Source organism: Amphiprion ocellaris, chromosome 7 (assembly GCF_022539595.1).
Source record: "Amphiprion ocellaris isolate individual 3 ecotype Okinawa chromosome 7, ASM2253959v1, whole genome shotgun sequence".
NCBI classification, from domain to species: domain Eukaryota; kingdom Metazoa; phylum Chordata; class Actinopteri; family Pomacentridae; genus Amphiprion; species Amphiprion ocellaris.
This window is the reverse complement of record NC_072772.1, coordinates 17590230-17614453: the sequence shown is the minus strand read 5'-3', so window position 1 is coordinate 17614453 and position 24224 is coordinate 17590230. Positions and strand designations below refer to the sequence as shown.

The 24224-nt window shown below is 39.4% G+C and overlaps 1 protein-coding gene across 1 annotated transcript; it reads left to right on the top strand.

Annotated features, from left to right (window-relative positions):
- The first annotated feature begins 965 nt into the window (after positions 1-965).
- mpzl3 (myelin protein zero-like 3) lies at positions 966-16700 on the top strand. Its single transcript, XM_023279170.3, has 6 exons — positions 966-1189; positions 6809-6975; positions 12585-12798; positions 13810-13966; positions 15742-15811; positions 16054-16700. Exons 1-6 carry the CDS (start codon positions 1129-1131, stop codon positions 16129-16131), a joined length of 747 nt encoding a protein of 248 aa, XP_023134938.2. The 5' UTR covers positions 966-1128; the 3' UTR covers positions 16132-16700.
- Positions 16701-24224: the final 7524 nt, after the last annotated feature.

The following is a 24224-nucleotide window of genomic DNA, read 5'->3' as shown; positions in this document are numbered from 1 at the left end:
GCTGACCAAGAGGAAAAACACTGATGGAAAATAGTAAAGAAAAAAGTACAAATAATTTGTCTTTTCCTGATAATATGCATAACAGGGTTGGATGAAGTAGAGTGAGACATTCAGTCAAGACTAACAAGAAAATATGAAAAATAGAAGAGAGGACATAGCTTTGCTCTAACTATTCTTTTAGAAAACTGATGATGTTAGTTCCAGTGTTTCATGTGATTCACTGTTTTCTTCTTCTTCTACCAGCTAAAAAGGTTACGCTAACAGGGTTGCTGTGGGACACATGTTCCATGCATAATGATTATTACTTAAAATATTATTTTGATTTTAAAAAAATGTTCCCACAATTATAAGAGATATCAATGAAAAAATAATACCAAAAAAGGGAGATAAAAATTTCATTTTCATGTTTATTTGAGATTCAATTTGGTCATCAGTTGGGTGGGACAAGAGAAAAATGTCATTTTAGGGGGGATTCCGGATTTATTCCGTATTTTTAAAAATATTTGTCAAACATTCTTTTCTCCATGTTTTTGTTTTTGTTTTTTTGTATTTGGTCTCAGGACAACTGCATGTTTTAGTATTTTGTACATGGATTATTTGAAATTTGATGGGTGGGACGTAAAATGTCCCCCAATTCCCAAATGACCCATTTACTGACTCTGTCCTGCTACCTGTATGAAAAATGAAGGAATCCGTGCAACTCAGTGCTCCAGAAATGTACGTTTCGAATTTAAGAGGTGATTTATGATTTCTAACTTTGTGCTGCATTTTACGTGATTTAAATTTAAAAAAACAAAAACAAAAAAAAACATACAACAAAGAACTGAAGAATTAGACGATCCACGTTTCCAGTCAGGGTTGCGTCTGAATTGTAAAAACCTTGTTGAGTTGCCATTATAGTTCCTTAATAGGTGTGTCTCCTTCCATTCAACCCGTAAGCTTTAAAATACGTTTAGTCCGCAGCTCCACTTCCTGATACACCTGTTTGGCAGGTAGACACGCTGCTGGCGCAACGGAGACTCTGAGTCATGACCAGATAGATATGGACGCAATTTTGCCGAAACTTTGACGCAACTTGGACTTTTTTTTCATATCGTCACGCCACAGGAATCGTTTTCACATCTGAAAATGCGTCGACTGCTTGAAGAAAACTCCGGTCTGAGGGTGGTTTTGCTGCTGTGTCTGCTCGGTGAGTAAACCGGACACAGCTCGGTGTAGCTGAAAGCTCCTCCTGCTAGTTGACACGAGCGCCGGTGTTTGTTCGATTATAAAACTTATTTAAAGCCATGTAAACTCGAGTTTTCTGTAATGGTGTCCCACTGTCGTTGTGTAGTGCTCTACACGCTTCATTTCCACCAGATAAAGAAGGTAGGCCTAAAGGGAAAAAAGCTCTACAGTCTTGTAAACACCAACAAACGCCATGTTTATTTATTTTTTTTTTTTAGGTTTTTAACTGCGTCTGTCTTTCCACGCGGTGGAGGTAAAATGTTGTGTATTTTAGACAGTCACGTCTTCGAAATACGAAATATTAGAGACGTGGAGTAGTAGTCTGTTTATCCGTCAGTTAATGAGCTCCTGTTGTGGTAATGACTCTAAATAACCACATGGGCGTAGATTTAATTCGAACATTAGGGGGTCACATTTAGAACTGGACGTCCTCCCCTAGGACTACAGGGACATTAAACCATTTCCTCCCTCCCAGTTTGGGCTGCACGGTTTTGGATAAACCTAGCATTGGGGTATTATATTTAATTGCAATAACAAAACATACAGGGATTTTCACCTTGCACAACCTTATTTGGACAGGTGTAATCATGCTAGAGTGATGGAAGATTTGTAGGGGGTGTACATGCCTCAAAAATGTAAATTTATTTTTAAGCAAAGAATTTAAAAATCACCTACAAGAGAAGTCTGGTTGATTTTTACTGAAACTCCTATGATTACCATGACCTGGATGACTGAGAATCTTCACAGACATTGAACTCGCATGGAACCTTTTTCATGTGATGTAACTCTCAAGCAGTTTATTTGCTTTGGATATCATTCAGATCTGGCTTTACACTTATCATGCTGAGGTTTATGGTGCGGCCTGCACAGTGGCTTGGTGGTTAGCACTTTAACCTTGCAGCTGGAAGATCCCAGGTTCGCGTCTTTCTGCATGGAGTTTGCATGTTCTCCCTGTGGGTTTTTTCCACGTACTCCGGCTTCTTCCCACAGTCCAGAAACATGCTGAGGTTAACTGGTAACTTTAAATTGTCTGTAGGTGTGAATGCAAGCGTGATTGTTTGTCTGTATATGTGACTTTGTGATAGACCGGTGACCTGTCCAGGATGTCCTCTGCCTTCACTCCAAGTCAGCTGGGATAGACTCCAGCCCCCTGCAGCCCTAATAAGGAGTAAGTGGTGTATAGATAATGGATGGATGGTTTATGGTGCTGATGTAAATGGTCAAAGAAATAGAGTTTTGTTGCCTCCTGCAGTGGCAACAACTGCTGCTGACAAAGTACCTGTTTTTGCTCACAGTGCTACATACAGCGGGTGTTGTGTTTCTTCTTGCAACCAGATCCTTCTCTTCAGTGTTTCTCTCCTGTTTCTCACTCATTTTGTTGTGCACGTGTGGAGCCTGGAGGGAAACAAACTGGGTTTCTTGTGGAAAAACGTAAAAAAAAACAAACAAACCAAGAACCCTCCATCTGAGTAGATTGTTTTGTGTTAGATGGACTTATTTTATAAATTAGTCATGCAAAGTAAGAACCGTGCAAGTTTCTTTTTGTATCAAGTAGCCAAAAAAGTTTTAGCCTAATGTCCCATCACACTTCCTGAAATAATATATAGTGCAGCCCTAGCTTTGACAAATTTTTGTGCCCACATTTATTCTACTTCTGCGTCAATTTAAGGTGGAAATGTCTTCATTAATGTAAAATGAAGCACTAAATCCCAGTGACAATTCAAGTTATAATGGAATATAATGGTAAGGCTCTCAGGTATTCTGAAATGTTAAATTACTCTAAATCTGCTTTTGTCATTTAATATTTTATCTGCTGATTTGACATACATATAAATTATGTTTCCATAATGTGTTTTTATGTGTATTTTGGCAGAATACAAAATAACGTTTTCATTTTGTTTTTTTTTTTTTTTAATAAAAGGTTGCCAACTTGCCTGACTTCTTAGCAAACAACTGTGCTGTGTTCCAAATCACATTTTATTTCTTTTCGTTTCAGTGCTACAGCTGCCCTTACAAAGTGCATACTGTTTAATGCAGTATGCATACAGCTGGGACAAAATATTTTGTTATGACATTGGGTCTTAAACTTGGTCTGAAGTGCGAAATGTGTTGTCATCTGTCTGTGCTCTCTTGGTGCCTCAAGCCTGTTTATACTTGTGCAGGACAGTATGTTTGTGACGTAACTGTGCAGGGGATTATGGGTCAGAATGGCCTAGAAAAGCACCTGCAAAATCTGACTCGATATAGTAGGACATCCAGGTGTTTTAGGCAGACTGCATTTGATATATGATGTAGGAGAGGATCTTTTTCTAGCATACTGTATAGTATAAAAGTGCGGATATTGGAGCAAACCCATAATTTTGTTTCTGGCTTCTTCTACTCTGTTTATTTGAACCGTATGTTACATAGCCTGTACCGCCACCTTCAGACCACACTACAGTCTTGATTTTTTGCTGCAAAGGAGTTAATGGGAACAGCCTTACTTGCATTTTCTGCATTTTTAGTTTTTGCAACATTTCAAAAGCTCACTTTAACTTCACCTGACAATTATTTGGAAATACAGCTGTCAGCATCATAACTCTTATGCCCTCCTTTGCGTTTTTTGTTTATGAATGCATGTGTTTGGCGCATTAAGGGGGATATATCCCCTGTCTCCCTCCTGAAATCTTCAGTCAGCCGCTGTGAAAACAGAAACAGCTCGTAATAATGATAGGCCAGAGCAAGAAACCAGGCTTGGAAGGAGTCTGACAGCTGGTATGCTGTGAGTTAAGAGCACCGTCTTTTTTGCCAAGTACATTACAAACATGGATGTAAACTGTGGACTCCCTCTCTTTCTAAACATCTGGCCTTTTTTATTGTCCGAGTAAAAAATGAGAGATGCACCCACTAATGGCAACTCTGTATCTCAGGCCTAATCAGAGACCGAAAGAGTTTGTGATTCCTTTTTTATTTTACACTTACACTTACAGTTTGCCCTGTGTGCAAGACAAAATGCAATGTGTCTGCCAGGATGTATAAACAAATGTAGCCAGTTTTTCCTGCCAGGGTCACTTCAGGACAGCTAGGAGACTATCACAGTAAGATGTTGTCCTCCTCCTCACTTTTTTTTCCCCCTCTCTCTAATAAATGTCCAGAAACCGGGTGTCAACAGGACCATTGATGAGCTGCCAGCTTTCCTATCCCACCACTAATTACTAGTTTGTCAGCATCTATCATGCCTTCAAGTTCTAGAGTGGTTCAGCTTTCAAGGCTCCTCTGCTCCATTTCCACTTTTATGAAGAGATAGCTTTGTTCACGTCGTCGACTCGCTCACCCCGAGCTCTTTGTAGATCAATCAGGCTGATCGTATGAGATCTCTCATGCTCCTTTGTGTAAAATAAACTTTGTCCTTATCGCAGCTGTTGGAGTCTCTAATTTCCCCAGTAGTGTCAGTCTAAGATTTGTTATGTCTGCCGACTGCTGGGCTTATTTTGCTCCTTCGGGAAAAGGCAGTTTGAGGCCTCAGCAATGGAAAATGACTTTTTATGCCCTGAAACAGTAATGTATTAAAGTCAGTGTTGGCTGATATAGAAATACTGCCAGTTTTCCATGATTTCCAGATTTTCCAGAGTGACAGTGATCATTAAGATGATGCCTTTGTTTTTATTTTGCACACCAAGGATGGTGATTGGCTGTAACCACCATAAGAATGACATTTATAGTTCAGACTGAAGTAGTACATAGTGCATACAGATCCTGAATATATAGAACAAATTGTATTTGCTCTATTACTTCAGCGTCACCACAGGATAATTTCTAATTACTTTGGTGAGCTTCTAGGCTTTATATATATTACCAGAGTCAGGTCAATGCTTTGATATGTTTAGTAAAATAGATTGACATCTGATAGATAGATAGATAGATAGATAGATAGATAGATAGATAGATAGATAGATAGATAGATAGATAGATTCATTAATCCTGAGGGAAATTCAAGTATTCAACAGCTTACAAAAATAAAAAAAAGACAAAGCAGGCGGGTTAGTAACATTAAAGGTTAGTATATACTCTAAAAAACTTGTTGTACAAACTAGAAACAAAACACTTCTAATTTTAAAATCTACAGAAATACTAATTGTATTAAAAGTCAATATACAGTATTTACACCTTTCAAGGCACTGTGATTTAAAGTGATTTAAGTGGGTTGAAGTGATTTTGACAGGTAGTATGAAAACAGTTGTAAACTGCATAAGGTCTATAGACATTCTACCATCACATTGGATCAGTCCTAATATGATCATGACTGCGACCCCATCTGACCACTCAGTGATGAGCTGTACAGTCTGATGGCCAGAGGGACAAAAGAGTTCTTAAGCCTGTTAGTGGAGCAGGTCAGAGACAGCAACCTGGAGCTGAACACACTCCTCTGCCTGATCACAGTCCTGTGCAGAGGATGCTGGGTGTTGTCCAGGATGGAGAGAATCTTCTCCAGGGTCTTTCTCGCTGCTGCCAAAACCAGAGAGTCCGGCTCTGTGCCCATCAATGAGCCAGCTCTCCCCACTAGTCTGTTCAGTCGTGTAGCATCCCTCTGTTTAATGTTCCCTCTCCAGCAAACCACAACATAAAAAAGAACACAACTGGCATAAAATTTCCTACAGACATTCATAGTTTCCAGAGGATAAACCCTCTGTACACTGGCAAACATTGTTTCCTCTAGCACCACCGTGGAGTTGATATTTGTGGTTTTGAGTAAATTATCTTGACAGCTTGTACTGTGAAGGGGAAAAAAAATAACAGATTTTTGTGTTCAGCAGATATTGGCATGCATATAACGATGTGCATGTGCAACTAAGATTTTGAGCAGGGTGAAATATCCATAAGCTGGATGTGACCATGGTGACATTATCACTGTAAGCATGTTAGATGGCTGATCTTTAGCCCACAGCACAAATTTACAGGATCATCTCCATATGCTTCTGTTCAGTCTCCAAGGACTGAATAACTGAGATGTGTCCAGTATTTGTGCAAATCGAACAAGGAGTTTTTTTGGTTTTTAAAAAAAAAAAAAAAAAAAAAAAAAGCCATTAGAGTTCAATTCTTGTTCATGACCACGGTTGAGCGAGCTCTTAAGCAGCTTTTATAGCGGATAGCGCTGTGACTGGACTCCTTCAGCACTCTCAGTGAAGTGATAACAATGGAAACACATCTACACAGACACAGGGATGAAGCTTTATCTGTAGCCGAAGGCCCTGACAGACAGATGTGTGGCAAATCTGTCAAATTCAACAAGAGAGGCTGGTGAGAAACTTGTTTGAGAGTGTCACTCAGCTCCGTGTGTCTAACGGGAGGACTTTGCTGTGCCGACACTTTTATGCCATCATGGTTTGAGCACATTTGTAGATGCTATCAGGGTTTTTATTTACTGTATAGCTTAAAGTAAGCTGGGAAACTGCCACTCACCTTGTGTCCTCCTTTGTCTGTTTTCCCCCATGCTCTCTCCTTACCACTTAAACATGTGGATCTACTCATTTCATTGCTTTCACCCCTGACCTCTATATTATTCTTCCTTTATCCTATTCCTCCTTTCTAATTTTCCCTCCAGCCCCTTCCCTAGTCTCCTCCATCACAGTGAGTACTCCAGCAGAGCTCCATGCATCTAGAGGGGATGCCGTCGCATTGTCCTGCACATTTGTTTCCACAAGTAGGCCAACCAGTAAGATGACTGTCGACTGGTCTTACAGGCCACAGAGTGGAGGCCCGCCACAGACAGTGAGTACACGTTCATCTGAATTCTGTGAGAAAATGACTGTTCTTCTTAAAATGAACAAATACAGTTTATTTTAAACCTTAATACCAGCCTATAAAAAAATGCAAATGTTTCTGTGCTTGTTTTGGCCAGTGCACTCATTCATAAGCTATTTGTGCAATATATTTTCCATAAAACGTGTATTGACTCATTCTTGGATTTTAGAGCTTAATGGTCCTTGAAACCGAAACAGAGTCTTTCTTTATTTATTTATTGATGTTTCCACACTTTTAATCAGTTAGTTTTTTAGTGACTGATTTTAAAGCCCGTTTTGGTCTTGGACAGCTGGTCAGCAAAGTCAGTCATTCTAAGATGTGCATTTTACATTATTTTCTCATTTACCTCCATTTTTACTCTGCCAAGGAGACGGAGCTTCGACAGAGTTATGTGACGATCGCTGTTGGTTTGTCTGTCTGTCTGGTAGCAACATTTTTCAGAAACTGACTTCTGTACCATTGCGAGATAGCGGCACAGCGTCACTGTAACCATGACAACAAGCGAACACTACGTCAGCTGCCTGATCATGTTTGAGATCCTACTACAAATCTACCACTGTGGACTTATCAGGACTTATCCATCTGAAATGACACAAAGAACAATTGATTAAATTGTGGGGGTGTTTCTGAGTCCCATCAATTCCTCCCTCCCGCTACATATTTAGGTCACGTGATTGGGTATACGTACATAACATACACATGCATAACACTCTCCTGTGCTCAGCGCAAGGTCATTTTGTTTGTGGGTACATCTATATTAAATGGCTACATTCTATAGTGCCGTGATTTCTGCCACAAATTTTTTCAACATTTCATCCATCGGAAATCCTACGACTGAGCAGCCTTGGCGGAGTGCTGTACTCTCTGACTGCTTTTCTTGTTTCCCAATGTATTTACTAAATAATTTCTTGGTTATGTCACACCCAAGTCCAACAAAAACCTCTCATAATATATGTATACATTGTATATACATGTATGCCTTTATAAATACATATGTGTGTGTACCAACATCATATACATGAATAAACATATTAACTGTTCTGCATGTAGGATTGTTAACACCAGCTGACAAAATGGAATACTTCGTTTGAAAACAATTCTTGACGACTTCTCTCCATTTTTCTCTTGTAGATGGCATAAGTTTTGTTTGTTTGTTGTGCCTCCTTACGATGTTTTATTCGTTGGCAAACAAGTGGTTTTGTTTCCAGCTTCTTCTACTCAGTTTATTACAGCATTGTGTCATGTAGCAGACACCACCACCTTCTGAAGACACTACGTAGCCTATATTATTCGCTCAAAAGCAATTAGTAGAAACTAGCCTAATTCTAAAAGTTTGTTTCAGATTCAGTCGCGATTATATGAAAGCATGAGTACAGGCTACACTCTTAGTTGATTAATTAGGAAAAGAATCAGAATAAAATGGACTACCAGGCATCATGGTGTTCTATATGTTTTATTTCTGAGCCCTTTCACAGACTGTTTGTTGTGTAGGTATGCGGCTTCCACGTGACTTGCTACTCTACAAACACAACTTGTTTGAATATGTGGTTACTTTATTTGCGTTCAGCTTGACTTGACTGATTTTTGAACCTCCCTGTGCACCTGCTGTGATGGTAATAATATCCTGCAGCAAACTCTGCCTCAGTTATGATATGGATGCTATTTGCACCGATAACTTTGATCTGTTAGTCTCACTGTTCAGATAATGTTTAGGTTTTACCCGCTCACGTTCCAGTCCACACTTTGTGCCTTTCTAAAGCTTCCCCAGTAAACTGAGGCTGGTTAGCTGCCTTAATACCCCTTCCTCTGTGATGGTGTTGTGGTCTTGTTCCAAATGTGTTCAAATGTATCCTTCCTAACCCATAACTGCACTCAGTCCTCTAACCCAGCACACTCTGGGTTGGGTTTCACTGACCAGTCCACAAACAAATGCACCACATAATTTAAGAACTTCCATTTGTACTTGAAGATACCCATCGAGTGTGGTTCTGTGTAATAGCATTTTGGGCTGTCGGAATCCATACTGTGGTAGCTGCAACCCTATATGCAGTCATTTCCTATAGGAGCACTTAGAGTTAAGTGGAAGCTAATGTTTTGTGGCTCTGCTGATATGGAGTGCTGTTGGTTTAGTCATTAGCATGTAGTTCTTTGGTCTAAAAGAGTGCAGTGGGAGGAGCAGAAAAAACTCTGCATGTTTTATGACATAGTGTTAGCGTGTACATGCACGTGTGTGTCAGCAGATACCATGGTATTACTTCATAAAGCTGCACCGATGTCCAAAGGTGCGTATGCTACTACCTAAGAAAAAGACACACCAATGCTTATGGTATCTTTTGGCCAAACCCAACTACCTTCCTCTCTTAGTCAGAGATAAATAATAAGTGGCAGTTTCCTAATGCAGCCCATAGATGGAACCGAGTCTGGAAGTTTCTAATTTCTATTTCTCAGCTTTCATTTACTTCCCATCCAATTTCATTAGCAGTTTTGGCTGCTTTATTGGCCTGTGTGTCCCCAGTCGTATATCACAGTGGGGTAGACCATGAATAAGCATGTGAAAACCTCTATCAGAAAATATAATTTTGCTGCCAAAGCTTTAGTGTCAATCTGAATTGCTGCAGTGCTTCAGTGGCTTGCATAATTACCTCAGTCCTGATGAGAATTAATTTTGTGGATTGGAGAAGAGAGGGCTGGATGCTCAATCAAATATCAGTGGAGGCTGATGGTAATTGGAGGATCTGGCAATTGAATTCTGCTGAATAATGTTAAATTTGAATCTATTATGATGATCTAACATTTCAGGCATTGTTAAGTTTGTCACGTCAGTAGAAGCTTTTGTTTAAATGTCTCAGATACGTAGTGTAGGTGGTCCCAGTAGAAAACAGTCCTTTATCCTTAGCCATGCTGCAGCACTTCTCATGAATTTAAAAGGACCACTGGGTCTTATGTTTGTTTCTTGCAGACTCTTAGGCAGCCACTGACTTCAAGCTGCTCTCATGTTGGCTGAGCTCTGCCAAGTCCTCAAATGATCAGCTGTGTATGAATAACGGTGCACAGGGATGACTGGCTTTATCTCTGCCAGGCCTACAATCAGTCTCTCGCAAAACATAGCTGACAGACACAAGGTTGTAAAACCATAAAACTCTCAGTGGCAGTGATTGTTCAGGTGGTTCTGTGTTTACGCTTGCCTTTTTTTGGCCTGAGTTTATTGGAAAGCCATACACAGTTATCCTTGCTGACATTGTTGCTAGTGTTTTACACACTTCAGGCAGTAAATGTATCCACTTCACACAAGTTTCACACATTTGCATGATCTTGATTTAAGAAGTAAATACTGCTCCACAATAGTTTTGACACATTTCAGTTTGTACAGGACATGAACACATTGAAGTAATATATACTTATAAATAAGGCTGCTTTTTTTCTTATTATTTACATTCATTTACTGAATGCTACACATACTGTATATTTTTCATAGTAATTCTGTTTCTTTTTTAACACCATGTCAAGGTATAACTTGCATTAACATATTAATTTACTTATTATTAATATGATTCATATTCACTTCTCTATAGCAGACATCAGTGTGTTGTAATGCTTCACCGATTTTTGGGAGACTCTTTTAGGTTTTGTAGATTGTTATTTATGGTTCAGATTTATTGCGCTGAATAACATGGTGTTTATTATGATGAATGCACAACTGCAAATACAGCCTAAATTGTCATAACGTCTCAAAAAGGTCAATCTGTCTCTGCTCACATACTTGAGTCCACTACCTATTGTTATTATTATCTGTATTGGCTCAAAGAGTTTGTCTGATTTCTGACTTAAGACAGTTATGTACCTTTGGTGTAATAGTAAATTGCACAGATGGAGGTCAAAGTGAAGTTTCAGGAGTGTGCTGTCTGACTCAAGGGCTGAACAGTTAATTGATTTTACATCAAAATCAAGTTTTAAACAATGCAATTAGCAAGTTGCAAGGGCTGCAATTCAGGATATGCATTATGCAGTGACCCAAGGTTTGAACTGTCAATGGTTTTACAAATTCATGCCGTCCTCCTTATGTGTCACACTTTTGATCTAACCTCACTCATTTGGCAATGCTCCATCACATCACAGGTTTTAAATCTATTAAACAGTGAATTTTAACTGAAGCTTCACTTTTAAATATCATATTAAAATCAAATCACAATTGCAGTATCTGTCAGAAAAATCCTGACTAGATAATTTTGACAAATTTCCCTATTGGATACTGTGATGACAGTGAAGGCATCATCTTTGCTACTGGCTTGCCATGCGTCCCCACGGTTGTGAATTTGGATAGAACCCCTTGCTTATTACAGCAGAGCCGGTGGAGCTGATGATCTCCATCCACTAGAAACATGTGTGCCTTTTTAGAACCCTTCAGGTTTAATATAGAAGCAGCTGCATGAATTGGCGAGATACACAGTGCCCCGTCCAAGAAATCACTAACTGTTTCTGCTCTGCTTTGATGACCGTGCAGCTCTGATTTTTATCCTCCAAATAATCTCAAAGCATCTTGATGTGTTTGTTTCTCATTTGATTCAACCAGTTCAGTGCTAGTTATGCTTAGGAAGATTGAAGTCCAGTCACTCAGAGTACATGGTTGTTTACTGAAGGTAGTTTATAACCTTAATTTAAAGGTTTCTTATCTGGTCTAGTCAACGTTTTAGCACCTACTTTCAGATTCAATCACTAATTGCTTGTCCTTTTTCTATTTGTGTTTATATGTGTTAACCTTCAATATTGTCTGCCAAAGTCTGTGGCTACTAGTGCATCATAAAACTTTAAATTGAAAAAGCAATTCTACACTCTGTTTACTCACTGTGAATAACATGCACTGTAGTGTTCCCAGATTTTCATTCCCCCTTCTCTCACCCACTCGCACAACACACTCATACTCTGGATGTCGTGTTTCGAGGAGGCCTGGGTCAGCTTGACGTGGGAGTAATAAGTGATTGAGTTTGTTGTTGCAAACAGGCTGATGAGGTAAATGTTAAAGCGAAGGGTAAATTCGAAATGTAAATTTTCGAGACACCTGCAGATTTATACGGGAATGTCCTTTGGCTGTTGCTCCATTAGATTTTTGTTCATATTTCTTAGACTGAACACAGAGCCCTCTTCACTCTGCTATCAACAGTATTGCCAAAAGAAAATGTGCCGCCACCATCTGTTGCTCCAGATAAGTTAGATTTAGATGTGATTAGTTTTATTCTGTGCTCTCTGGAAAAGAAAACTGATCATTGATTTACACATTTTAGGTGTTACTCTCACTATACATGTCAGACGGTGAGTAAAACATGCACAGTACGTAACTTGTTTCACTTTACTGTACATTAACGTTTTTTTCCTTCCCTGAATCTTACCAATCAGTTGTCAGTCATTGGGGACATGCAAATTATGTTTTATGTCTTTTCTCTCTGCACCAATATCATATAGTTTTGCAACCTTGCTGAATCTCCACTCCGTTTGACCACACCAATCTGTTTTATACAAGTAACGTTTGTATTATATTGCATATATTTATGATTTTTTAACCCTCTGTTATCGCCTTCCAGTTCTTCCACTTCTCCTCGAGGGCGTTCCCTCCTCTTGAGGGTCAGTTTGCTGGTCGAATCCAGTGGCAGGGGAGTCCAGCACGTGGGGATGGCTCCATCTCTCTGATCAATGCCACACTGAATGATAATGGGACCTATACGTGCTCAGTCAGGAACCCTCCCGATGTCCACGGGTCCCCGACGTCACACACAGTCCTCACTGTCACACCGAAGAGTAAGACAAGCAAAATACATGTCGAAATTCTTTATCTGTATATTTCACCATGTTCTTTTCCTCCTGTGTGTATGTTTGAAAGCATAACAGCGGTCAAATCCGGACCCCAAAGATGTAAAACAGACACAGTTTTTGAATGCAAAAATCCTATTTATCAAATGATTTTAAAACTCTATCAGAGTTTCTTGCTATTTTTTTGTATAACGTGGTCATCCAGAGACGGAGCTGAGTGGAAAAGTTTTCAAATTCCAGCCACATATTTTTATAGATGGCAGACTAATCCAAACATCTACGTAATGTTTGTGTAAGCCTGTCATCATGGAGGAATTCTGTCTCGTACCTATTAACCTGCCTCAGCCGTCACCTGACTGTGGACGGTTAGAGGCAGTGATGACTTGAAAACAGCTCACCAGATTTAAGTTGCTCCCTCCCTCTGAGTTAGATGGGAAAACTGTCACCACTATCTTGTCTGTGCAGTAAATATCTAACTTCAACATTGCTAAAGCTCACTAACTAACGCATTACATATTGTCTGTTTATTTCTTATCTGGCAGCAGTTGCTAGGCAACCAGGAAGTCACTGTAGGAAGACACTGTCGCACAACCTCCCCGTATAATAGTGAATTGTTGTTTCTGTACTTTGCACAAATTAATAAGGAACATGTAGTTAATTAACCAGTGAACTTTAGAGGTGCTGGTAGATAAATTTTGCGTTACCTCGGGGCAAAGCCAGGCTAGGTGTTTCCTACCAGCTGCTGGATCCAATTGCATATTTATTATACAAATGCTTTTCTGAATACATGATTGTTTTGTCTTATTTTAGTAAATGTCATATTGCCACTGCTATTACCAAGTGCAGAGTGACACTTGTAGAGCTGCTGTAAATACTTCGTGCTTTGTCTGATTTATGTGTCCAATATATATTTGTACAGTGAAAACCAAACGCAGATGGCATTAAGACCTGTGTCATGTTATTTTGTGTCTGATGACCTCACATTTGCTTCTTCCTCAGCACCCAGCATTCGCTTCTCTGACGTCGCAGTCCTCCTCGCCTTCATCCTCCTCCCCTCTGGTATCATCACACTCATTCTGATTGGATGGATGCTCTGTCCCAAGAAGCAGCATAACCAGTCAAAGGTCTACAGATCACCCATTGAGGTCACGGAAGGGTGAGTAGATTTATTCTACCAATCATTGGAGCTGGCCTCCTGGGAATAATGATAGTCACGACAGGCTTTGGTGGTTATAGATGTGCGTCAGGATTGCTAATTTGATAAAGGTTAAACAAGAATTTAAGTTTGAGCTAAGCATTTGATTTGAGCAAGGTCTACGTGTTGTGGGAAGGTGCTATGAATCAGCAATGAGTCTAGTTGGTTGGTTTGTAATGCAACACTGTTAGTCCCTGTGATTCGAGGTCACACAGCAGCTGGTATTTGCTCTTTTGACTGGTGTTATGAAGAAATATAAATTCTAAACAAGCCACTGCTTGTTAAAATGGAACTGACTTACTTTAGGGATGCATTCAATTTATTATTATTGAAGCAGAGCCAGTTTATGATTAGTTTTGATCATTTTGTAGCATTTGTACTTGTTCTCAGTTTTGTTTTCATTTTTATTGATTTTAGGGTTCTGATGCAACTCCTTTTTTGTTTCTCTTCACTCTAGTTGGAGTTCCCAAAATGATCACAGTGTTTTAGTATAAATTGCACCCGAGCATTTTTGACAGAATAGTTTGGCATTTTTAAAAATATGCTTTTCTGCTTCCTCTCTGAGAGTCAGTTGAGGCATTCGATGGGTGAAAAGGTCAGTTAGCTTAGCATAAATACCGTGTAAGAAACGGTGCCACACATAACAGCTCTTTAGCTACAGTGAACATGTAACTTTTGCATACTACTCGCAGAGTGGATGTGCTGCACGATGTGTATTTTTACTGGCTACATCTGCAGCGTAGGTGCAGCTTAGGCTTGTAGCAAATCAACACAGTAGGCCTTCATTTTTTTTTTGAATGGTGTGTCTTCAGATTTTGGACTTTTGGACATAGAGTTTACACAATACTGGCAAGTATTACAGACTACAGTACTTTCTGTCAGGGATGGTGTTACTAAGCAACTGCCAGCTGAAACTGACAAAAATAAATATAGACAGGGTGATCAAGACCATATTTATTACAAAGTAGACACTTGTTGAGTACCAGTAGTTTCATTTTTTTTTTTTTAAATGTGGACATTTTTTGACCCATGTCTTCATGTAAGGGCTATCACAAACTTTGTGTGAAAAAATAGTAATAGAAGACTGATTTATATATATGTTTGCAGCACCAATCTCTACAGCACATATGCACCATTTATGCACACATCAGGCCTGTTGTAGCCAGTTACAGGAGAGAAAGTGTAGTGTTGCAGCAGTCGTTTTGTGAATGGTCAGCATTCGTTACCTGTGCAGTGTAGCCATAGCCTTAAAAAGAGACACTGTTGTTTTAAAACACTGTTATTGAGCATTATCCCAGATGGTAGTCAGATTTGGTTACTTTCAGGCATAACTAGTGTAATGGGTTTCTTGTTTTCAATTGTTTCAACTTCATATTGATTGGACGATTTCTGAATGGTTACGATAGTTTATTTTTTCTCAGCAGAAACAAGATTTTCAGATTTCTGAAATTTTCCTTTTTCTTTTCATAGATATCAAATAATTCTGGGTAAAAGTTAGTGCTGCAGTCTGTTTTTTTGTGTTGATCAGAAAAAACCCTAGAGAAACATGAAGAGCATTAGTTAAAAAATACTTTTTTTTTCTGCTTTTGAGATGACTTCTTCTTCCTTACAGTCCTTACAAACCTGTTTGAAACACGTAGATACTGTGTCAGAACCAGGCAGACAAGCTTTTTCATAGCATTTGTCAGTGCCACTGTTATTACTAACCGTTGCTTTTGTCTGTCTGCAATTATCAGAGAGGAGTATGGCGTCTACCAACCAGCACCCAAAACAAAAAGGAGCACATGCTGTCAGCTGTATCTAATGGTACAGTACAGAATGTTTCATTTTAACACATTGCCTTTCAACCCATAAATAACTTAATGAGACATGTCTGCCAGATACATTTCATATGATTAATTTTACATGCCCTCTATGTCTGACAACAGGACTTGAGGGTTTGTAAAATATTGATTTTACCAATGAAGTTGTTTTGTGTCTGGGTCTTTGTGTGTCTGTCTGTATGTATGCAGTTTCAACTGACTGTCTCCTTCTCTGCTGTCTTCCAGGACTCAGAAGATGAGGCTGAGTACTACAACCTAAAAAAGAGGCCTGTAGATGAGGACTATGCTGAATCTCAGTGCTAGGGGACCCTGGTGGTTAGGAGATGTAACTGCAACCTCTGGACCTACTGGAGGTACTGAATAGCTGGATTTATGTCTTCTGTGCCACAGTCCACCACGCACCAAGTCACATTAGTGATAGAGTTTACTTTTTGTGGTAAAACTTATGGAAAGCTACACCAGTGTGATATTTGCCACTGCAAAATATGCAAATAATTAGATTTAGTTTTTGCCTACAAGCTCCTAGAGAAAAAAGGTTTATACCCTTGAGCTGGGGAAAGAGAGAAATCTAATTTCCTTGTGGATATTTTCTGTTTATTCTGCCTGCACCATAGCACCATAGGTGGTACTATTTGGTGAGGTATAAACTGACGCTGTACATGCAAACACAAATGAACACTGTCTATATTTTTATACCTGGATGATTTACATGTGTCACTTTCTTATTGTGAAGGAGATAGACACATTTTGTCTAATTTATTGCCTGTGTCAGAGTGGCTGTATGAAACTGTCGATGTGTTTGTTGAGCTGTAGTAGAACATTTCTGTTATATCCTTAATATTTGGAGAGAAAATAAATGGTTTGATTTTGAATGGTAGCTGTGACTGCTTGATGCTATTTATAGATAACACTGTCGTTTCAATATGTTTGATATGTTTTCAGCCTTCGCTGTTACTGTACCTTGTTGGCAGTAACTGTATCCTTCCCATCTTACTAGTCAGTATATTGTGGGGGTGTCTGTGTTTTGCTGTAGTTTTATGGACATGGTTATTTCATGTGACATAACAGGATTTAGGTATTTTGGTTTAGGATGCGCAGCTTGCCTTTTGTTGATGAATTTTTCAGCAACTCTTTTGCCTAAATAAATTGTTCATGAGCTGAATAATTTTGATTTGTGAAAGGATGAACATGCCTTTTTTTACAAGGTGCCTCCAGTTAATGCAGAAAAGAATTTGTTCATTAAATTAATGCTTCTTCGTTAGCAGACAGAGGCGATTTGTTTGTTAGAGCTGGTCGCACTCAGCCACCATTTTCTCCTCTGCTCTTCTCTTTGTTTGGTCTGCTGCACTATTCATGAATGGGCCTCTTCCACTATTCATGAAAGTTCTTGAATATTCCTTTAAAAACTCTGAGGACAGGCTGGAATCTTGGAGCTTCACTCGCAAATTGCACTTGCATCTGTCTCATGTATACAGTCGTGGGCCTCAAGAGCCATGAAAAGACTTAATAAACACCCGCCAATGAACAAATAGAAAATGATAAGTCCTCATTCTGTCTCATTTCTTTTCTATTTCTCCATCAGCTCATTCATGCCCTCTAGGTTTTAATAATTCACACACTGTGATGGTTAAACAATTATCATTCCTGCTTCATCTGAACTACCATGGCAACAGCTTACCCATGTCAGGCAGACAAAAAAAATATTTAAAAAATCGATTGAAGAAAGAATATACTCAGTTGACTGTTGTCTGGACTCAATTTTCTGGATAAACCTTGTTTGGCAGAAGGTCATTCAGATTTTCTCGTCTCCGGGCTGAAGGGATATAATGTCTTTACTGCCAAATATAGCAGTTATATGGACATATTTACTATTCCAGGGTAGATCCACATAACATCTACTTGGCTAAATACTCAATTTTGCAACACATTTTGCAAAACATCTGTTTTATCAGACTGAAATCTACCTCTGGGCTCAGCAGAGAGGACGTTCCAATTCTCCCCCAGTGGAAGTGCTGCAGATTTGCCTTGTTTATCCAAATTTATTTCAGCTGCTGGGTATTGTTGCTGACTGAAAATCACAGGAAGCGTTGGAACAATTCTTTACCGTAAATACAAACTCTTTTAAACAGCAGCGTCCAGAGGAAGGCAGATTCAACAATGATGGCTGAATCTCAAGCCAACTCCACCCTCAACAGAGGAAATTCGGGTCCAGTGAGTGTACAGATTACCAACATGTGAATAATACAGAGGTAAGTAGCATGATATTTACACTCAACGCACACAGGTGCACATTCTATGAAACTTAAGATTAATGAGTAATTCCTTGACCAGTCACAAAAGTAATAAGAAAAGCACTCAGGGAGTGCAGTACTCCGCCAAGGCTGCTCAATCTTGGTATGATTTCTTTAATAAAAATGACCTTGCGCTGAGCACAGGCGTGTGCTATGCATGTGCATGTTATGTATGGATACCGAATTGCGTGACCTAAATATGTGTAGTGGCGGGAATTGATGGGACAACTGATGAAACCCACAATTTAATGAATTGTTCCTTGTGTGATTTCCGACATATGTCCTGGTAAGTCAACAGCGGTCGATTTCTAGTAGGATCGCAATCATGTGATCGTAAGCATGCAGCTGACATAGTGTTCACTTGTTGTCATAGTTACAGTGACGCCGTGCCGCTATCTCAATGGCAAATCCTTAACAAATCTGTGGATCCAGTCTATAAGCCGCATCACTGCCAAAATCTAATCACTTGGTCCTTATGTCATTTCTGACCTTCCCTGAAAGTTTCATTCAAATTCGTTCTTCCGTTTTTGAATTATGTTGTGCATGGACAGACGGATTCATGTACAGCGATCATCACATAACTCTGCCACGTTCCTTGGCGGAGTAACTAGAAAAGCACTCAAAGCGCAGTACTCTGCAAAGGTTGCTCAGTTGTATGATTTCTGACTGAGGAAATCTTTAGAAAATTCATGGTCTGCAGTGGTTGATGTGCAGTAGGATCGCAATCATGTAATCCTCAGCAGGCAGCTGATGTAGTGTTCACTCGTTGTCATAGTTTTAGTTCGTTGTCAGTGATGCCGTGCTGCTATCTCGCAATGATACAGAAATCTTAAACAAATGCATGGATCCAGACTATAAGCCACATCACTGCCAAAATCTAATCACTTGGTCCTTGTGTCATTTCTGCCCTTCCCTGATAAATCTCATCCAAATCCGTCCAAACAAACCAACGGCGATCGTCATGTAACTCTGCCGCGTTCCTTGGCAGAGTAATTAGTGTTTTCCAGAGATATTGATGCTATGAGTGATCGACAAACAAACCAAGCAGTGACGGCCGCTGGTCAGTCAAGAGTGATCCGATCACAACCAATTCAAGCCAATACGGCATTTTCCTGAGACACTGTGTTCGGTGGACAAATGAACATGACTGATTCCTTGCAGGTTCACTGTGCTGAGATATAATAACAATCCAAGACACTCACTGCAAACATCTGAACTGCTTGAGTGTGTGCTAGAAAGCAAAAGTGCATAATCAAGTTAACTTTGCATTATTAATGTAATTGTTGTTGCAGCTTTACTTTCCTTGATAATTTAATAATGATCGATCGAAATTGTTCCCCTGATCTTGATGTCGATTTGTGCTGCAGCAGTTTTAACAAGTGGGCGAGTTTTCAAACATGTCAGTTCCTTTCTAAGTCGGTCCACTTTCTCCTGACTCAGTAAAGTGGGTTTTCATGGAAGAACACCTGTGTAAATGCAGCTGTGTCAGATGTTGGAGTCATGTCCCACCTGGTCCATTTTTACTGAACCTTTTTTCCTCCAGGGTCACTATCCTCTGTCTAGGTTGGATGATGGAGAGAAAGATGGCATTGGAGGGAAGAGAAGAACAAAAAATTGACAATGGGTTTGACTAAATGTTCAAACTTTGTAGATACAAGGACAGCCTTATGTTGCTATAGACACAGATACTGTTGTAAATGATTCATATTTTGCTTCATGGAACATTGTGCCCTTGATCCGTTGCATGCATGTGCAACAAGTGACTCATATCTGCACATTAAAAAAAAAAAAGGAAATTCAAAGAAAAATCCATCCAGCAATTTTTCTCACAAATTGGTAATTCTTTTGTGTCTGAGTTAAATAGATTTGAACCCTATAGCAAATAGTTCTAAAAAGACGATGCACTGGCATAATCCATCAGCCTCCTGATGACTCAACAAATAAGTGACTAACGATTAGCCTTAGGTTGAATTTTAATTAAATGTATTAAATCAAGAGAGGAAAGTGTAGACAGGGCATGGATTCAAATTCTATATACACACGTTAATCATCAGGTTTGTTTTATCTAAATAGCTCAATATTTGTTTTGCACACATTATCCAAGGAGCACGAGTGGAGGGGAGATGCATGGATGCAAAACTACAACAATATTTTGTTCGAAAAGTATAGATACCGGTATTTGACACTAAAGGATGCAGTATGTATTTAACATATGAAATAGCAATTTTAACGACTATTTTCCACATATTCCTAATCAGAAGGCCAACTGAGTTTCCCTATAATTATATCTGCTCCATGCTAGTATCCCTTTGAAAGACACGTGACACATCCGGATGGGTAACACATTAAGGGAAAAAGTGTCCTAGTAAGGTGTTGGGCTGCTGCTTGCTGAAAGAACAGCTTTGATATTCTTTGACACCGATTCTACAAGTCTCAGGAACTCTACTGGACGGATGAGCAACATTCATCCAAAGGATTTTTCCCTCATTTGGTGTTAATGATGGTGGTTGAGTCGTGATCTCCCATAGGTGTTGAGATCTGGTGACTGTAAAGGTGCTAGCATATGAGTCATACCATTTTCTTTAAACCATTCAGTGACCCCTCATGCCCTATTAATGGCAGCATCGTCATCCTGGAAGAAACCACTCCCATCTGAATAGTAATATTTCGCCATAGGATAAAAATGAACACTTGCATTGATCTGCAGTGACTCTTCCCTCTAAGTGGACAAGAGGACTCAAATCAACAAAATGCTCCACCATTTCCCCTCACCATAGGGGTCGAGGGTTCATGCCTGTCCTTTATTTTGTCACCGATCTGTATCTTAAAAGCTTTGGAGAAAAAAAGCATATCTAAAGAAAGCTATGAGCTCTGGGGATTTGACTTGACATAAGCAGAAAACAGCAATGTCTGCCTGCAGTACAATCTAATTTAAAACTTATCTGAGCGAAGATTGACATTGTGTTTGTTTAGGCTCCTGCAGCGTACAGTGTAAAGCAGAAGAAGAAGATGCTTAAGGCAGCCTCTGTTGTTGATGCTAGTGCTATCTAACCTGCAGTCCCTGACCAAAGACTCGCTGCAGATTTAGGCTTTTCAACCCAGGCAGGCTTACCCATCGTTGCAACATTGTGATGCTTCCTTTTGACATTTAGTCCTATCAGATGCTGTTTCCATTGATAGTCAGTTGTGGTTTCCATCCAGTGATTCTCAACATTATCTGCTCAACAGTGAATCAATTTCCTATGTGTGACATTTTGGCTGCTTCCATTTACAGGTTTTCCCAGTCTGGTATTAGTGTTTCGTTGCACTGACGTACATAATGTAGCAGAAAAAAAGACATTACCGCATGTCACTTTGCAAGTAATAATGTGGCTTAGTGCAAAAAGGTCACTTTATGTCCTTTGCTGTATGACAATCTCTATAATCAAAATCACCTAAACCATGTCAGTCACAAGACAGACCTCTGAGCTTTAGACTCAAAATGGGATTTTTATTACTACAGCCTTAGATCTTAGAATTTTATGTTGCATTCTCATGCCTCTTCTACAGATGTTTCAGTTTGATCTGAGTTTGTTTGCCACTCCATCGAGAGCATTTTATATCAGTAACTGGACAACGTGATCTGTGCTGAAGACCTTTGATGTTCCTGCAGTTATTTAACAACCCAAAGAGAGTCTGGTTATTTATTGGCCCCCTTAGACCATTCAGTTGTCCACAGATGCATCTCGCCTTAATTTAAAGCAAAGCTCAAACTGAAAATAACTTGTAGTTTAGTTTACACGCTCTACAATAATTTAGAAAAAGCTCACTTTCTGTTTTGAGCCTGACCCTGTTGGAATGTGATGTGTTCCGCAGTATGCATTAAGCACAGTCATTTGTACTGCCTGAGTTTTGACATTTGTGTCCTGTTCATCCTACGGCAAATTAATTGATTACAGTAGTTATGGTCCATTTCATGTAATTGGCTTTTGCTTTAATATTCCTGTATGACATGTAGTTGGTAGATTGCATGCGAATCTCATTGTCTTTCACAGATACAGTGACCTTTCATGCTGCAAATGAGAAGCTTCATCACAGTCAGTCTGAAAGGACAGGAAGCATTGTTGATGCCCAATGCAACAAACAGCAGACTGTATTCAAAGGTGCACCAGACATAATTTACCTCTAGAAAATAGACTTGTCTCACATGTACAAGCACTTAATTTAGTTTTTGAAAAGAAAAGATCAAAACTAGTCATGGGCACTGCAGCATAACAAAACTCATTCTCCGTGGGGTTTTACAGTAGCTCCTGTTTCATTTGAATAGTTTATATAAAGCAGGAAAACTAACACTGCTTTGTATGGAGGCACACTAGAATTGAGTGATAACACACTATAAACTGATTATCCCATTTTGAGACTTCAACTTTAATAACAAGCTACTCAAATCATGAAAATGACTTTGCGATTACTCTAAGTAGCTGTGACCTTAAGTGTTGCCAGAACATGCTTCTCGGCTGTTTCTCAGCAGCAGCAGGACAGTGTGACATTATTGATCTCTGTGGTCAGTGTAGCAGCAGATTCGGCTGCTGAGCAGAACAATCAAATGACTGCACATACATTAGCATATCAAGATGCTCAGAGAAGGAGCAGCTACTTTACGCTGGGTTAGTTTCCAGTCAACCGCTGGCCAATGTGTTGCAACTGCAGATGGATTGTTTTCAAAGAGCAACCCACACACTCCTGCTCTGTTTCTTTAGCTACTGCTGCCCCAGCTTCAGCCTGATTCGGACCTTGGGGATCTGAGTGTTTGAATTTTTTTATTTTTCATTTAGACAACCCCGATTATTTGTAATAGGAGATTATGGCTGTGTTTTGTATTCCTCTTGTAAAGGATTTATGGCGGTGCTTCCGCTGTGGGGATTTGATTTGTAGAGCCACTTGATGCTCGAATGTTGATGCTGTAAACATCTTCATCAATAGGCAAGAAACTGAATTTATTTAAAGTGAGTGAATATGCCTGGATGGAAATTTCTTTGGTGATTAGGATCAGACAATACAAAGTTACTGTATATGCAGATTGATAATATACAGTAAGTGTAGTAGTAAGGTGATGGTCACATGTTCACTGATAGATATGGGTGGGGACTTCATGGATATGTACATTCTAGAGGAAGCAACAGTGCAGTGTTAAATCTGTTTTCGTGGAAAAAAAAATTCTGTGTAACATAGGCAGAGATAAGTGTTTATGGGGATAATCAATGACTAGAGAAGGTATTCAAGGTACCATATGTATTTTACTCTAATTAAAAATGAAGAAAACCAGCAAACATTCCCATTAGAAACAAGACAAGCACTCAGACAGCGCAGTACTCCTCCAAGGCTGCTCAGTCATGATTTCCGACAAATAAGTCCCAATAAATTCACAATGGAGGATTTGTGATAGGATCGCAATCATTTGATCGTCAGCAGGCAGCTGACGTAGTGTTCACTTGTTGTCATAGTTAAAGGACACCATGCCGTTATCTCGCAATGATACAGAAATCTTTAACAAATCTGTGGATCCAGACTATAAACCACATCACTGCCTAAATCTAATCACTTGGTCCTTGTGTCATTTCTGACCTTCCCTGAAAATTTCATCCAAATCCATTTGTCCATTTTTGAGTAATGTTGCACACAGACAGATTAACAGACCAACAGACAGACAACATAATCGTCACATAACTCTGTTCATTGGTGGAGTAATGAGGGAGCCAGGGATTTTTTAAAAACTTTTTTTGATTAAAAGAAAGACAGACTGAAGCAGTAAAATCATTAATTGTCCTCTGGCTGTGCTCCTGATTTTCAAATAGTTTCATCTCTAACATAAAGACTGGTGAAGGCCATAGCATGAGTCCCATAGTTTTCAGATTCATCAAACCAACTCTTGTTATGCATTTTCACCTGTTTGGTCAGGTTTTTGATCAATTTTTCACCAGTTTATGAGTCTGACACTTCCATGGTTGCACATTTGAGAACCAGGATCTCTGACAACTTTGAGAAAATCATTTCCCTTCAGCGAAGCACTTATGTGCTATCATTCCGGTGAAACAGCCCAACAGGGGCCAGTGAACTGGCAGTCAT